The sequence below is a fragment of the Rhododendron vialii genome, chromosome 3a, assembly GCF_030253575.1.
Source record: "Rhododendron vialii isolate Sample 1 chromosome 3a, ASM3025357v1".
NCBI lineage: Eukaryota > Viridiplantae > Streptophyta > Magnoliopsida > Ericales > Ericaceae > Rhododendron > Rhododendron vialii.
The window spans coordinates 27,631,571-27,648,027 of NC_080559.1; the positions used below are offsets into that span (position 1 = coordinate 27,631,571).

General features: G+C 36.3%; 2 protein-coding genes across 2 annotated transcripts; one reads left to right on the forward strand and one right to left on the reverse strand.

Annotated features, from left to right (window-relative positions):
• The first annotated feature begins 4,699 nt into the window (after nucleotides 1–4,699).
• Nucleotides 4,700–6,825, forward strand: LOC131318983 (sorbitol dehydrogenase-like). Its single transcript, XM_058349062.1, has 7 exons — nucleotides 4,700–4,890; nucleotides 5,137–5,204; nucleotides 5,299–5,535; nucleotides 5,768–6,058; nucleotides 6,153–6,340; nucleotides 6,472–6,668; nucleotides 6,709–6,825. The coding sequence occupies exons 1-6, from the start codon at nucleotides 4,782–4,784 to the stop codon at nucleotides 6,662–6,664; spliced, it is 1,086 nt and encodes a 361-aa protein (XP_058205045.1). The 5' UTR covers nucleotides 4,700–4,781; the 3' UTR covers nucleotides 6,665–6,668; nucleotides 6,709–6,825.
• A 7,027-nt stretch (nucleotides 6,826–13,852) lies between these two features.
• Nucleotides 13,853–15,625, reverse strand: LOC131318984 (F-box protein At4g35733-like). The gene has a single exon (XM_058349064.1). The coding sequence runs from the start codon at nucleotides 15,570–15,572 to the stop codon at nucleotides 14,379–14,381; it is 1,194 nt and encodes a 397-aa protein (XP_058205047.1). The 5' UTR covers nucleotides 15,573–15,625; the 3' UTR covers nucleotides 13,853–14,378.
• Nucleotides 15,626–16,457: the final 832 nt, after the last annotated feature.

Sequence of the window (16,457 nt, forward strand, 5' to 3'; positions counted from 1 at the left end):
AACTATTTCTCCTTCGCCGCTCTCTGAGAGATCATGATCCCCAACCGGACAAGGGGACATCGTGAAGTTAAACTCCTCTTGTTGATCAAACCAAACAGAAATTTCAAGATTTTATTCATGATCGCCAATTAGACAACCAAACAAGGATCTTTTTAGAGAGAGAGAGAGAGCAATGGGGGCTTCACCATTCAGGCCCCCGTTCTGGAACTGAAAATAAGTACTTATTTTTTAAGAATGCAATTTCAAGCTCAAAAATAATGTGTTTACGTAAATAATTTTCCTAGCAATATGGATCTTATTTGATACTAGATCTTATCGAGATCTTTTATACGGTGTAAAAAAAATAAAAAAATAATTTTTTATTTACATTATTTTTGAGTTTGAAAATGTGAAATAAGTACTTATTTTTTAAGAAGGTGTTCTGGAACAGGACCTCACTCTAACTTCAACTCATTCAGAGGCCGCATTCTCCCATTGCAATTCAATCTCAAGATTTATCAATTTCAGCAATAGGCGTAGATTGATTTTATTCATTCGAGCCCCGAGTTTTCATATCTGTTCGCAGTGGGACAAATGGTGTAGGTATATGCTTGTAATTGCCTTTTCGTTTTGTAGTTTAATGGTGGAATACTGGAATCTAGAAAGAAAGTAGTTGTGTGCATTTATGTAAATTGTTAGATGATTTTGATTACTTTTTTTTGTTTCTGTTCAATTTTTGTTCGTGTGTGTATTTTTTTTTATGAAAACTGTGTATTATTCATAAGAACTATTTATGAGGATTTTTTGATGTGAGGTTTACCTTTCAGTTCTTTTTTTTTTCCCCCTCAAGTTCTTAATGTATGGTTGTTTTGATGGAATCGTATGAGTAATCTGTGACCAAATACAATTCGTCGCATAGATTTTGATGCGAAATTATGATTGAATTAGTCCTTTGCTTTTTGTCGTGAGGCTATGTGAATTGCACATCCGAATTGCTTATTTTAGTGTATTGTGAGGCTATATGAACTATGCGGTGGGCTATGAGAACTGCGTATGCAAATTGTTTATTTTAGTATGTCATGAGTCTATGTGAATTATACGGTGAGTTATGAGAACGATATATGCAAACTGTTTATTTTAATGTGTAGTGAGGCTATGTGAATTGTGCAAATGGGCTATGAGAACTATTTATTTTGATGTGTGGTGAGGCTATATGAACTGTGTTGTGGGCCATGTGAATTGTGCAATGGGCTATGAGAACTGCATATGCGAACTGTTTATTTTAATGTGTGATAAGACTATGTAAACTGTGCGGGGGCTATGAAAACTGCATATGCGAATTGTGTATTTTAGCGTGTCGTGAGGCTATGTGAACTCTGCGGTGGGCTATGAAAATTGCATATGCGAATTGTTTATTTTAGTATGTCGTGAGGCTATGTGAATTTTGCGGTGGGTTATGAGAATTGCATTTGGGAACTATTTATTTTAATATGTCGTGAGGCTACGTGAACTGTGCGGTGGGTTATGAGAACTGCTTATTTTAGTATATGCTAAGGCTATGTGAACTGTGCAGTGGGCTATGAGAACTCCATTTGCAAATTGTTTATCTTAGTGTGTGGTAAGACTATGTAAACTGTGTTGTGGGCTATGAGAATTGCATGTGCGAATTGTTTATTTTAGTGTGTCACGAGGTTATGCGAACTGTACGGTGGGTTATGAAAACTGCATATGCGAACTGTTTATTTTAGTGTGTAGTAAGACTATGTGAACTGTACGGTGGGTTATGAGAACTGCATATGAGAACTGTTTATTTTAGTGTGTCGTAAGGCTATGTGAACTATGAGGTGGGCTATGAGAACTGTAAGGTGGGCTATGAGAACTGCTTATTTTAGTATATGGTAAGATTATGTGAACTGTACGGTGGGTTATGAGAACTCCATATGCAAATTGTTTATTTTAGTATCTGATAACGCTATAGGAACTGTGTTGTGGGCTATAAGAACTGTATGTGCGAATTGTTTATTTTAGTGTGTCGTGAGACTAAGTGAACGGTGGGGTGGGCTATATGAATTGTGCGGTGGGCTATGTGAACTGCATATGCGAGTTGTTTTCATAATCAGTCTCATAAATAGTTTCAATAGATAGTTCTTATAGCAAATGGTATTTTTTTAATCTTACATAATTTCATATTCAATATGGATTTTGCTTAGTAGATCGTCGAGTGGGGTCCAAAAATATAATTTAAAAATAAATAAATATCTACAACAAAATATATTATTTTTTAAAATTTAAATAATATTTTAATGGTGCACCAATGCTCCATGAGTATTGGATAATTTTCCGATATTAAATGTTCTCTAATTCTGTGCGCTGATGCTAGTGACAAAGGAAGAGGCATGGTTGAAATATAAAATGCAAATAATTGTAACCTAATTTTTTGGGCAGGCCTAAAATTTTCCCTAGTATTTTAGGAGTAGTACTGTATTTGAGAAATTTTCAGCAGGCTCTCTACCTTAGAGGCCCACAGCTCCGAAGGCTAGAAAAATCCTTCTGAGGCCTCTCTCTCTCTATGGACCTGAAGAGCTGAAGTAGTCCATTTGGCTTGGTTCCACCGTGGCAAAATTAATTAAATGGGGAATATGGGAAAATTTGAAAGAAAGCATTAAAGCTGAATTTCCCGTAAAAAGTTTGTCTATAATTTGAGAACTTTAGAGAAATTATTTTTGCAATAGGAACTTTTAGTTGATGTATGTGATAAAATAATATGTCTCGAAATTCGTGTTTGCGTGGATTCTAATCCTGTGATGAAAATGATATGTCTCGAAATTTGTGTTTGTGTGGACTCAAACCCATTTAGGGTGCCTTCTAGAACCCAAAATAAAAAAACCCCTTATGTTTTAAGAAGACAATTTCAAACTCAAAAATTATGAATTTATTGAAATCTAAAAATATGCAATTTGGATATTGTTTTATACGATGTAAAAAAAAAAAGTTTGTCTATAATTTGAAAGAAAGCATTAAAGCTGAATTTCCAGTAAAAAGTTTGTCTATAATTTGAGAACTTTAGAGAAATTATTTTTGCAATAGGAACTTTTAGTTGATGTATGTGATAAAATGATATGTCTCAAAATTTGTGTTTGCGTGGACTCTAACCTTGTGCTGAAAATGATATGTCTCGAAATTTGTGTTTGTGTGGACTCAAACCCATTTAGGGTGCCTTCCAGAACGCAAAAAAAAAAAAAAAACCCTTATTTTTTAAGAAGACAATTTCAAGCTCAAAAATTATGGATTTATTGAAATATAAAAATATGCAATTTGGATATTGTTTTATACGATGCAAAAAAAAATTAAAAATTTATTTTTTATTTCCATTATTTTTGAGTTTGAAAATGTGAAATAAGCTACTTATTTTTTAAAAAGGTTTCTAGAACGGAATCTTAGTTTAATTAATTAGAAAATACGGAAACCCAGTCTCAAAAACTTATTGATTTGGAACTTGGGGGAAGAGCACTGTCAGCCTCAAAAGCTTATTACTTGCCCGCTAAAATTGGCCTTTTTCACAAAACTTATCCGTAAAAAATAAGAGTCCCTACTGCTATGAGGCAGTAGAGCATCTTTAAAACGTACTTCGGGTTAGTGCTGTGCAATAAGGTGCATAGCACCGTATTGCGCACTTTCGAGCCGTCGGATCATGCATCCGACGGCTCAAATCTCATCTCGGCAACAAACGATCGAGAGCCGTTCATTGTCGAGATGAGAACCAAGCCGTCGAATGCACGATCCAACGGCTCGGAGGTGCGCAGCACCGTGCTGCGCACACCACTGGATAGCACTATCCCCCAATTCCTTCAAAAGTAGCAAAATAAATTTCACCCTAAATGTGAAGAATTATGTCACCAAAAAGCACTCCAAAGGAAGAAACAAAAATCTTACCCTACTTGAATTTAAGCTTTTTCAGGGCTTTTCAACATTGTTACATCAGTAATTAAATGTATTTCAAAATAAGGATGAAAAATCAAGTATGGAACCAAGAAGGTCTCTAAAAACAATTGTGCTATATATAGGTCCAGATCTCCTGCAAAGATCGCATTGCTGACTTGGCCCAAAAACGCACCAGTATACTAAAAATTTGGGATTTCAAAATTTTGAGAAAATAGGCCCCAAGTACTTTAAGTGAGCAAAACCATTTGATGTCGTTCAAAACCAAAACCATTCCCAAAATTATTATCACTATCCTCCGGCAGTGGGACTCGGGAGGAGATAGAATATAATTATGCAATGGTCTTGAATGGCAGCAATTTCAGCAAATGGTTTTAGTTTGAATGACTTAAGGTACGTATGTGGGGCTATTTTCTCAAAAATTATGAAATCCACCTCTACCTTAATTGCTCTAAAAACTAAAGAAAGGATAGACCAAGTAGCTATGTGGTATGAATTCTCGTGTCATCTCTTAGAAAAAAAAAATTTGGTACAAAAAACCTCATTTCTTTAGAAACAAGTTTCACCTCCCCTCACTTGGATAAGACACATGGTAAAAAAAAGAAAAGAAAAATAGATATCAACATTATCCATCCTACCGTAAGTATCGGCTTAATAGTTGGATTAGAGTCAACCACTTTGATTTGGATAAAACTCATAATACCCATATCGGATATGGATAAAACAGTTTAGCCAATATCTCAATTCAATCCCCTATAAATACCCAATAGATATTATACCATTAATCCTCACCAATTGCCTCTTATCAAACTACATTGACTTCTTTCAAACGTTTGAGAACCAAAAATAAAACATACTACAAGATGGGTAAAGGAGGAATTTCTCAAGAAAGCCATGGCGAAGAGAATAGGGCAGCTTGGCTTCTTGGTGTCAACAACCTCAAAATTCAGCCCTTCAAGCTCCCTTCCCTCGGTACTTCCATGTTTTCTTTTGCTTTTCAAGCAATGTTACGTGCACAGATCAGGATATAGATTTAGCCGGAATCGTCCGATGCACGTGAATCTCCCGTTGTATTGTGAGGTTCACGTGCATAAAATCTGTATCCGAACTCCTAATATGTGCACATAAGTTAACGCTCACAGATTTCCCCTTTATTTTTTGGTCTTTTATTCCTTTTTAATTGATAAGTCCTTTTTTGTCTTCACAAAAAACAATAAGGTGCCCTCGACGTTCGAGTCAGAATCAAAGCTGTTGGTATCTGTGGAAGTGATGTTCACTACTACAAGGTAAGGCCTTGTTAACTACTGATCAATTACGGGGTTTGGTTAACTCTGTCAGCAATACTTCTAATTAATCTTGATTAATTTCTTATGATTACAGCACATGAGTTGTGGAGACTACCAAGTGAAAGAGCCAATGGTAATCGGACACGAATGCGCCGGGATCATAGAAGAAGTCGGAACCGAGGTGAAATCGCTGTTGCCCGGTGACCGCGTCGCGCTGGAACCCGGCATCGGTTGCTGGCACTGCAACCCTTGCAAAGAAGGCCGCTATAACCTATGCCACGACATGAAGTTTTTCGCAACTCCGCCAATCCACGGTTCCCTTGCCGATCAGGTGAGTCAACTCTGTTTTCATTGCCTTATTGAACCACAATTTGGCAAAACAAAAACACTAAATCCTTTGTACGGTTCCCATATGTGAAAAATATTTTTGATGTAATGAGTGGAAAGAGATAGATAGAGAAAGTTATTGAGAAACATGCAAAAAGAAAAAACGTACAAAGAGAGTTTGTTGTGCTTGTGTTGTCCGTCAATAACATATTTTTTTTTGTATCCATATGTGGCAGATAGTGCACCCTGCAAGCCTATGCTTCAAGTTGCCCGACAATCTGACCTTAGAGGAGGGTGCGATGTGCGAGCCCCTCAGCGTGGGCGTCTATGCGTGTCGCCGAGCCAATGTTAGTCCCGAAACCACCGTTCTGATCCTCGGTGCTGGACCCATTGGGCTGGTCACATTGCTCGCTGCTCACGCTTTCGGAGCGCCTAAAGTCGTGGTCGTGGATGTCGACGACCACCGCCTCTCGGTTGCCAAGGAACTCGGCGCTGCCGCAGTTGTGAAAGTTTCATCAGATATTCAGGTTCTTAAAAATCTTCCAACCAACATATATCCCAATTTTTTGTTTTTCGTTTTCGTTCTCCGAAGCAAATGTCAAGTGCAAATCTGTTATGCAGGATGTGGATAAAGAAGTTGAAGAGATCGAGAAAGCCATGGGGGGTGCGGTGGATGTGACTGTGGATTGTTGTGGAATGAGCAAAACCGTTTCCACTGCTCTAGGGGCTACTGCTTCCGGTGGTAAAGTTTGTGTTGTTGGAATGGCTCATTGCCAAATGACTGTGCCTCTCACTCCTGCTGCTGCAAGGTAGTACCTCTACTTGATTCTGTTTTTTCTGTTTTCTTAAAACAGAAACTAGTCCCCATGTTACTCGAAACGGACCTCGTAGAACTAATCAAAACTGGTAATTGTGGTTTGCACATTTGTTTTGTTTCCAGGGAAGTGGACGTGGTTGGCGTTTTTCGGTACAGGAACACCTGGCCGCTGTGCATCGAGTTTTTGAGCAGTGGAAAGATTGATGTGAAGCCGTTGATCACGCACAGATTCGGGTTTACGCAGAAGGAGGTGGAGGAGGCGTTTGAAACCAGTGCTCGCGGTGGCAGTGCCATTAAAGTCATGTTTAATCTTTAGAGTGGTGTTTCTCTGGTAGCAGCAGTGGTTGGTAATTAGGTTAGGTGTTTCTCTGGTAGCAGCAGTGGTTGGTAATTAGGTTAGGTTCAGTAGTTAAGGGTTGTTTTTGCTGCTGTGAATAATTTCCTCTTAAACTTCAGGAAGAGTTTTGGCATTTTTTTTCCCTCATGTCGTGGCTTTAAATCTCACATGGGTTCATTTCTTTTTGGGTCTGATGCACCTGCAAATTTGCTTCTACGTATGTTATTTCAAAGAGTTCAAATGTATTAGAAACTCCCTCTTGGGGTCACTAGAGGATTTTTCTAATCGTTAACTTCAAAGTCCTGAAACTCCCTCATGTCGTGGCTTTAAATCCAACATGGGTTCATTTTTTGTTTGGTCTGATGCATCTGCGAATTTGCTTCTACGTGTGTTATGTCAAAGAGTTCAAATGTACTCCCTCTCGGGGCCACTGGAGGGTTTTCTAATTGTGAACTTTAAAGTCTTAAAATTTGTTGAAATATACATAAGTTGGCTGGACATCCGATTATAAAAATTAAAAAAATGGAATCTGCACTAAAACGTGATATCATCTAGGCACAAAAAAGTGAAAGTTTAAGTATCAAAAGGAACCTTAATTCCCATTATTTTGACTTCTCTCTGTCATACTACAAATAGAATTACTCTGCTGCTAAGAAACACACGCTTGTCCTATACAATTTTTTTTAATCGTTCGTTGAATCTAACCTACTCTTTCCTAGGGAATCTAACCTAATCGTTCGTTGAATGTCTTCGGCCAAGTGGTGGAATAATGCCTTACATAAATATTCTAATTTAAAAACAATAAATAGAAATACTTTTCTATATATAATTTTTATTCATACTATTCAACATAGTAGAAATTTTTTTTGGCAAAAAGACACTACAAAAATTTACCCTTCCAAGATTTGAACCTAAGCATTTTATGTGAAAGAGCAAACACTTTACCATTGAATCGCCAAAGAAGTTTGTATTATAATTGCACATAGAAAATATATATATTTATCTAGGAAGGGCTTCCCCATTTTTGGCCCAAATGTGGAGGCCCAAGGCGACATCCCATTGGGCAGGCCCTGCTTACGGGATCGAACTCTATCCATGTACAAGGGAGTATAAAAGAGGCACCAACTCCACTTCACTCCACTTATTATCCTATACAATTAAACTCCAAAATTGTTACGTACATAACAATCCAAACACAACCCTTCACATACACCGCACATATATGTGAAGAGTTGTATTTGTTGTTGTGTACCTAGACTTTTTGATTAAAAACTATTTTGCCAAGCTTGGAATCCGTTTTAAAAAAGAACAGGTCTATGGGTCCAGATTGTGCATAGGTGCTGCGAGAGACCCGCCTCAAGACTCCGCACAAATGAATCACACCGGTTCATTAATTTTAACTTAATTTTTTGGATGAACTTGCAGAATCTCAACTCATTCGTATAATTCTATTTACTTGATCCGATCTTTCAATTGAGTTGATTTTTTGCAGGTTCTTTTAAAAATTTATTATAAAAATAATGAACAGTTTTATTCTATGTTGGATCACAAGGTAGGCTCCACACAGCATCTGTGCACACAATCTGTACTCAAACTATCAGTACCCATAGTAAACAACCTTAAGGGCCTATTTTATAGCAAGTTTTGTTTGGAGGGGATTGGTAATGAGGTGGGATTAGGATCGAGATTGGTAAGGAGAAGGGATTGGTAATGAGGTGGGATTAGGATCGAGATTGGTAAGGAGAAGGGATTGGTAATGAGTATGTTTGTTTTGCACCGGATTAAACGATAGGAGTATACCATGTTTGTTTTACATGGGATAGGATTGGATTGAAATGTCTATTTTCATTTTTACCCTTACGCAAAATGGTAAAAAAAAAAAAAATTGAAGCAAAATGGTAATTTTGTCAATCTATATAAAAAAGGAAGGCATAAAAGTCTGTCAAATCCAATCCCAGAGGGAAAGGATTGGTAATAACACCCCCTTGGGTTGGGTAATCTGGTCCATTCAGGGGATTCACAATCCCATGGTACTCCTAATCCCTTCCACCAAAATTAAACCAAACAAGATTCTTCAAGCCCAAACCACTTTATTAGTCCAATCCCAAGGCCTTATGTGGCTATTAAACATGGCCTAACAGCTAACCATCCATTGAAAGAAAATACGGAAATTCTAATCACAAGGATGGTTTGCAGGAAATTACGCTAGGAAAGACACGTTTGGGCCTATTCCGGGTCCCACAAAAATCTAAAAAAATATCCATAAATTTTAGAATATTATTTTATAGGGCCCTGCAAAAAATCCGTCAAACAGCGAATCCAGTCCAATCCAATCCAAATCGAAAGATTTGGTTCAGTTTTTTAGTAATATAGTTTGGTCATGATTTAAAAAAATTAGAAACCGCGTTATATGGTTTGGTTTGTGAATTCACATTCATGGTTAGGGATCCAAGCCGTATAATACATACAATTATATATATACATATATATATATATATATATATATATATATATAATTTAATTATGATTCACCAAATAAATATGGGAGCTACTTATCAAATATATATATATATATATATATATATATATATATGGGAGCCTTAGTTAACTACTTTCCTAATTTTATTGATCTTATTAAATCCACCTCAATATTTGTTTTTTCTTCCCTACCAAGATAATTTAGACTAAATTTCTATATATCAAATCCAATCCTAATTTCCCATTATTATTAATTTATTATACACAAAAAGCACATGGATCACCAGATCAGCCAACTTCCATAGCCCAATTCATAAATTTCTATACATGAAAACCAATTCCAATTCCTAGTCCTATAATTCCTTCACTACCAAGACTAATTACCCTAAATTTCTATAAGTGCAAACCGTGGTTTAAAACCGAAATCAAACCGTATTTTAATGGTTTGGATTGGTTTGTGCCTTTTGTGAGTTGGTTTGGTTCTCCAAACTCATAATCCGTAGGTATTTGTTTGTTACTGGTTTACTATAAAACCGAATTAATCCGGATCATGCTCACCCCTAGAGTAAATAATGAGTTGAAAGGTTTGGTTTGTGATTAATTTGATAGTTTTAGTCAATCCTTAGGAACTGAATTTTTGTTGTTGTAATCTTAGTTGATACGTAATTGTAAAGTCAGAGTAGTAAATTTATCCTAATTCCGTATCCATGCTACTAAAATTGATTCCAGGGAGAGTTTATTATAGTCTAAAGAATTGTACAGGTACTTTTCGGGGGAGTTCCGTAGGCACCGGGAATTTGCTTTGTTCTTGCCTTCTTCATAGAAATTGAAAAAAGGAGATTAACTTGTTTACAGCAGAGTTGTAAATTTGGAGTTTACACCCTTGCCATGTGTGGCCATGTGGGCCCATCAACAGTTTATCGCAATAATCTAAATCGTTCATTTTGTAGGGCCCGCAAAATAGTGCATAAGTTAAAATGATCCAGGCCGTCGATTTTATAAACCAAAATTTAATTTTTGGTATACGTATCGGTGTTGGGTCAAGCTGATTTTTTGATTACATGCACTATTTTACGGGCCCTACAAAATGAACACTTCAAATTATTGCAATAAACTGTCGATGGGACCCACACATGACAAGGGTGTAAACTCCAAGTTTACAACTCTACTACTGTAAACAAGTTAAATGGTTTTTATAGCTGAGTTATTTGTACCGGGTTAACTTTATACCTGGTATTTACTTGAATTCCATAAGCAAATTGATACTGTACTTCTTTGTTGATCAAATTCCATAAACAATTTGTAGCTACCCAAAAATTTTAGTCGGGGGAGTGCCTTAGGCATGGGTAATTCATTTTCTTTCGTGCCACCAAAAAGTGGATCACATTCTACACACTAATAAATCGATTTAGTGTTTTGAGCCACTATCAAAATTTAAAAAGTAATTCCAATCGGGGTGAGTAGTGCCGTAGGAGCGATTCGCTAGTGTCACAAGTTGCCATATGATATTTTTTTGAACTACCCGCTAATTTAGCATTCTTTTTTGTTTATGGTTTAGTTTTTGTTTTTATTTTTTATTTTTCTGATATGAGTAACATTTATCTTGAAACATGTTTAGTGAGTCCTGTGGATTTTTTTTATTTTTATTTTATCCGGAGAGAAGTTCAACTTGGCATTAATATGAGAGACTAACAGGATTTGATCAAATGCTTAACCATGGTTTTTTTTTATTTTTTTGGGTAAGGTAAGATAAGAGTCATTTCCATGTTAAATCATACTGTAAACAATATACTCTTCTCAACTTCCACAAAAAGTAAGCGGGATATATTCAAACTTGGGATTTGATATTCGACCGAGCTGGATGCATGGGATAGTTTGCTTCCAAGTTTAGATCCCATGGCTGCAAAATCAATTCGGACAGGCCGGTGGGTGAACAGTTCAAATTCCACTCCTAAATCCTTCCATTGCTGATAACTCCCTCATTCCTCTTTGATTTATGCTCTTGAAAGAGCCCCTAATCGCAACCTCAACAAAAAAATTACTCCATCTCAGTGGAACAAAATAAGCGGGCAGAGAATCTGTTCGAATTTTTAGGAGAGTGATTCCACGCCGGCCACGCGTTTTTTCACTCCTTGTGTTGCAGGGGATGATTTTCCAAATAATTAAGTAGACTCCGTATTACTTTCATATCTGTTGGCCGGATCGAAGAGCTAGAAAGAACCAATAAAAATGAGGGTTAATGATCAGTCATTTAGTGACGGTGAATTTGCCCAGAATATAATGATGATAAATGAGTTTTGGATGCTTAAGACTTAAGAGCAATGGATGTGGCAAGCCAAAAAAACCTTGCCTATGGCTGCGCCATTTAAACAAAAAACAAAGACAATCGAGGAGGAGACTCCCCTCACAAAAACAAAAGACTCACTCACAAAAACAGAGACACAGGCAATTTAACATTCTTCCCCTGAGAATTCTCGAACCAATACTACCAAGGTGGAATTCTCTCGAATCGACGCTGACTGCTTCGGTCGGCCATCCTCGTTGCTAACCTTGCAGTTCTCTAATTTAAGCAGTTTCCATTTGCTGTGGCGTTATCATATTAAAATTTGTTGTTTATGGATGATTCTATCCTCAACTTCATTACCCAACAATGGCCATGAAACTCTTGGCGCCAACAACCATAACTAGAATCACATAACCCAATAAAAGCCATTATAAGAGCACACTCACCAATAACCCAAGTAGTGCCTTCCATAAATCTCCATTTATTGACGAAAATTTTGGAAAAAGAAGTAATAAAACTAAAACATGAGTGGAAAGCATACATGAAAGCTTTCTCTGAAAACCCTCAAAAAAAGCCAGCTCGAACAAACCAAGCAAACAAGTCAAAAGGTTCATAAACAATGAATGCAACATCATACCGAACTTTGCATATCCCACATGTAAAGAGATTAGTAACTTTGCTTATCCAAAAAAAAAGAAGTGTCTAGTAACTACTAACTACTAACTACAGAATTCGAGTGTGCAAGACAACAGGGATTCAGGAGCCTTAAGCAGGAGCCATTCGCAGCATAGAACTAGCCAAAGAAATTGAACAGCTCCCATTGAAATTATTGTTTTTCTTCAAATGACAGAAGGATGTCTAGCTAAAAAAAAAACTCTGTGAAAGCTGTCTGAGAAACTCAAACTGCATTTAAAACTGCATTAATAATCGAAGGAGGCAGGACTCCAACATACATGATATTTGTAGTTATTCAGATGAGAACAACCAAAGCTGTCACCACCAAGATCACAGATAACATAGCACAAACCTATGCAACTAACAGCAGCCATGGACACTTCTCGAATATCTAGTTCCATCCTCTAAAAAATTACAGCATCTACGCACATCCAATTCCAAAAGTTTTAACTTAAGTCTAGTCAACTTAAACCATATTACCCTTAATGTTAGTCAGTCTACGTTACGAACAACGAAACAACTTGAGATGAACCATAACTGCATTTGGTTGATGCTCCTTCTAGCATCTTCAAATTTATTCGGTTATTATATTCTCCTCTTTCTTGCCTATTTCTCTTACTTGGCAGCTTTCTCATTTCTACAACAATCAACTACATGATATTGTTGTTGTGTGTATTGGACTAAACCATTTAAAGCTTCATACAAGTAATATAGGTTCACCACTCTAGACAGATTCTAGGACCAAGAAATTTATAAGTTGGATCAAGTGATCCCATTGATTGACTATCTAATCAAACACTTATGAACCATAATCAACCCACACCATTAATAACAGGATGCGTTCCAATTTCTGGTCATGCTAAGACGAGAATCATTGTGCCATGTTTTTTTTTTTTTTAGGTACTTCAGAAATATATTGTGCCATGTTTGAGATCTACATTCTCATGTCATATTCCCATTATAGGGCTCGGTTTCAGGCTCAACATTGAAGGCATAGGCACAACATATCATCATAAGAAACCAAACGCGGCATCTATGAAATAATTGTAGATGTTGCATCTTAACTTGTGCATTCATGCATGCATGCATGTGCACATTACCACTTCAACACACAGACAACCCAACTAATTTTGAGGAACTAGGTTTTAACTGTCTTTGCATGAAATTGCTTCCCAGTTGGAAGTCCACTATTATTGGGAAATTGGAATGCTGATATGATCTCTTAGGGACCAATACTTTAAATTCCTCAGGGGGCCCAATCCCTAACAACATTTTTCCTTCACAAATGATTCCATCATGTTCTTATTACCAAAAATAGAGTTAATACCAGATCTAACTTCTTTCTTTCTTTTCTTTTTTTGCTAAGCTACCAGTTCTTACTTAGTAGAAAGGTAATACGCAATTATTGGATTACAGAAGAGACAAGCATGAAAATGGAGAAAGGTAATACAAACTACTCCCTCCGTCCTGATTTGTTTGTCCATTTTTGAAAAATCAACTTTTTAAGGGAACATAATGATTGCTCTCTAAGAGTTTTGATTTTCCAAGAATACCCCTCAATTTCCTAGCATTAAATGGGAGTGGACATTCTCCAATGCATTATTTTTTGAAAGAGAAAGGGCATTAAGGAAATTTTAACAAGTCAAACTCATATTGGACAAATATTTTGGGACACTTAAAAGTCAAAAAGTGTACAAACAAATTGGGACGGAGGGAGTATAAGATAACAATAACCATAATCATCTTTGTCATCAACATAAATATCATAGTCACTTACAAAACGAGTTCTGCTTTATTATTGCTACTAAAGTAGGAAGAGGCTTCTCTGCAGTACACTTTTATTTTGCAGGCACGATTAGGGTCCATTTTAATGATCAAAACTGTTTGTTTTTTGTAAACCTCATTGAGAAAATTAACTAGGTCAAAAATCATCAAAATCGGATGTCAATTAATACTTGCTCAGAATCCATTTAGGTTTATAAAAATTGTTTTGGATATTGAATCAAATCTGTCAAATCCACTTTTACAATAGATAAATTCATTCCAAGTGGGTAGTAATTGACATCTGATTTTTATGATTTTTGAAACGGTTAATGATCTCAATTTGCTGTAAAAAAATAAAAAGTTTAGATTATTAAAATAAACACTGCACACACCCGCAAAACCCTAATTGTACAGTGCAATCCCCTCTTACTAATACTAAACTTACTCTGATCTATCACCATTGAACACCATAAATTTTGAACTAATTCATACTTACTTTGCCAGTGGTGTTGGCACAATCCAAATGGGTGGTGGCATACCGTTATGGGAAGGATCATGGGTGTAGTGCATTCGGAAGCTCTTGTCCACTAGGTTAAAGATACCCATGTCTCTAGGCCCAAGAGGCTTAATATGCTGAACGATGATAAAGTCATCTGTGAAGTAAATTGAATTGGGCCAACAACCAGGGAACTGGGATGCCAGTAAAGAGAATGAATAATTATCCCCTAAGAACAAAGCATCACCACCAATGCTTTCGATCTCAACCCATGTTGGATGAGGTTGCTCACTTGAATTACTCAATTTGTAAACTTTAAAATACCACGTCACATATTGATCAATCTCATCCTTCTGTTCAAGATAACGTACAACGTTCAATAACTCTCCAGTCGACGACTCCACAAGATAGGATGATTGAATTGTCGGTAATGTCAGATCAGGTTTAATGATAGCTTCCAATTCAATACTGTGGTCTATTCCGGAGAAAGATTTGATCTTTGTCAACCCACACCATTCATCTATGACATGAAATTGGGATTCATAACATATAACGTCGGAGGCTAAACTTAATTGCTCTTTACTAATATAAGTCCAAGCTGCATCATCCGATTTGATGAGGGCTACTAAACTAAAGATACTATATATAGCGGCTACTTGATAACTATCAGGAGCCATGTACGGATCAGCTGATAACACAACTTTAACGATATCATACTCCATTTCGGAAAAATCTGTGTATGAATCAACTTGCATAAGTGGGGGCAGAGTAATAGGAGAAACACCGGAGAAGGGATTGATAAGGGTAATAGCGTAATTGTCCTCCACAGTAGCCAACCATCCATGGGAAGAACCACAACACCTCTTTCTGTAAGAAAGAGATAATTGAAAATCATACAACTTACAGCGGGTAAGACTGTAAAGACTGCGTTTTTCTTGTCCTTCGCCATCGCTGTTGTTATCCTTGGGATCGGAAGAGGGAACCATCAACATAGGGATCTGTTTGCGTGCTAGTAAGGCTCGATGTTGCTGCTTCAGTTGATTGTCGATGGTCGCCGCGTACAACCAGGGTTTGCAGACGACGGAAAAGCGGATGAAATCGGAGAGATCGATCAACTTCTCCCCGATCGTATCCAGAAGGTGTGCCGGTAGTGAAGCCCAATCTGGTGAATCCGGCGATGTATCGGCCATGTATGATCCACAACAAACCAGAATTGCGTGAATGAAGTATTTGCACGAAGCTGGAGAGTAGGCTACAGGTAGAATATATATTAGGGCAAAATATAGGGGGAAATTTAAAAAAAAAAACCTGAACTTTTAGAAATTTCACAAAACAACACCTAAATGTTAACAATTAGGCCTCCACCATCTAATTTCGTCAACTTGTAATGGATGGATTTAGCGAAAGGTGTTAACATTTCTTTTTTTTTTTTTACTTTTACTTTCAAAAATTACTTTTTTAACTCTTTATTTTATTTAGTAGTAGTAAATATGTAATAATTTTTTTTACTATTTATTAAATATTACTTTAATCCTATTTTTTATTATTTATAAAAATAACTTTAATTCTCCTTTTTTTAAATAGTTATTGAAAGTAATTTTTGCAAATAGTTAGAAACGGGGTTAAAGTTATTTTTAATAAATAGTAAAAATGAACTTTATTGCATATTTGTTTACTACTAAAAAAAAGAGTTAGAAGTAATTTTTGAAAGTAAAAAGAAAAAAAAAGAAAGGTTGAAAGTGATTTTGAATTTTTAAAATTGGGGCATGAGCTTTAGTGGTTGATTGTGGGGTTGATTGGTGGTGTGAGGTCGATTTCTAAAAAAAAAAGGGTGGGAGGGTGGTGGTGTTGAAACGTAACGAAAAGGAGAATTAAAGTTATTTTTGTAAAAAGTAAAAAATGGGGCTAAAGTAATTTTTGATAAATAGTAAAAAAAAACTTTATTACATATTTATTTACTACTAAATAAAATAAAGAGTTAAAAGTAATTTTTAAAAGTAAAAAGTAAAAAAGAAGAAGAAAAGTTAACACCTTCTATTAGCTCTATCCGTTATAAGTTGACGAAATTAGACAGC

What these genes read in the sequence shown, in the direction of transcription:
- LOC131318983 (XM_058349062.1), top strand. Translation starts at nt 4,782, where the DNA reads ATGGGTAAAGGAGGAATTTCTCAAGAAAGCCATGGCGAAGAGAATAGG. An exon ending in AAGTTTCATCAGATATTCAG is followed by an intron (nt 6,059 to 6,152) that starts GTTCTTAAAAAT and finishes TCTGTTATGCAG; the next exon opens with GATGTGGATAAAGAAGTTGA. An exon ending in CTCACTCCTGCTGCTGCAAG is followed by an intron (nt 6,341 to 6,471) that starts GTAGTACCTCTA and finishes TTTTGTTTCCAG; the next exon opens with GGAAGTGGACGTGGTTGGCG.
- LOC131318984 (XM_058349064.1), bottom strand. Translation starts at nt 15,572, where the DNA reads ATGGCCGATACATCGCCGGATTCACCAGATTGGGCTTCACTACCGGCA.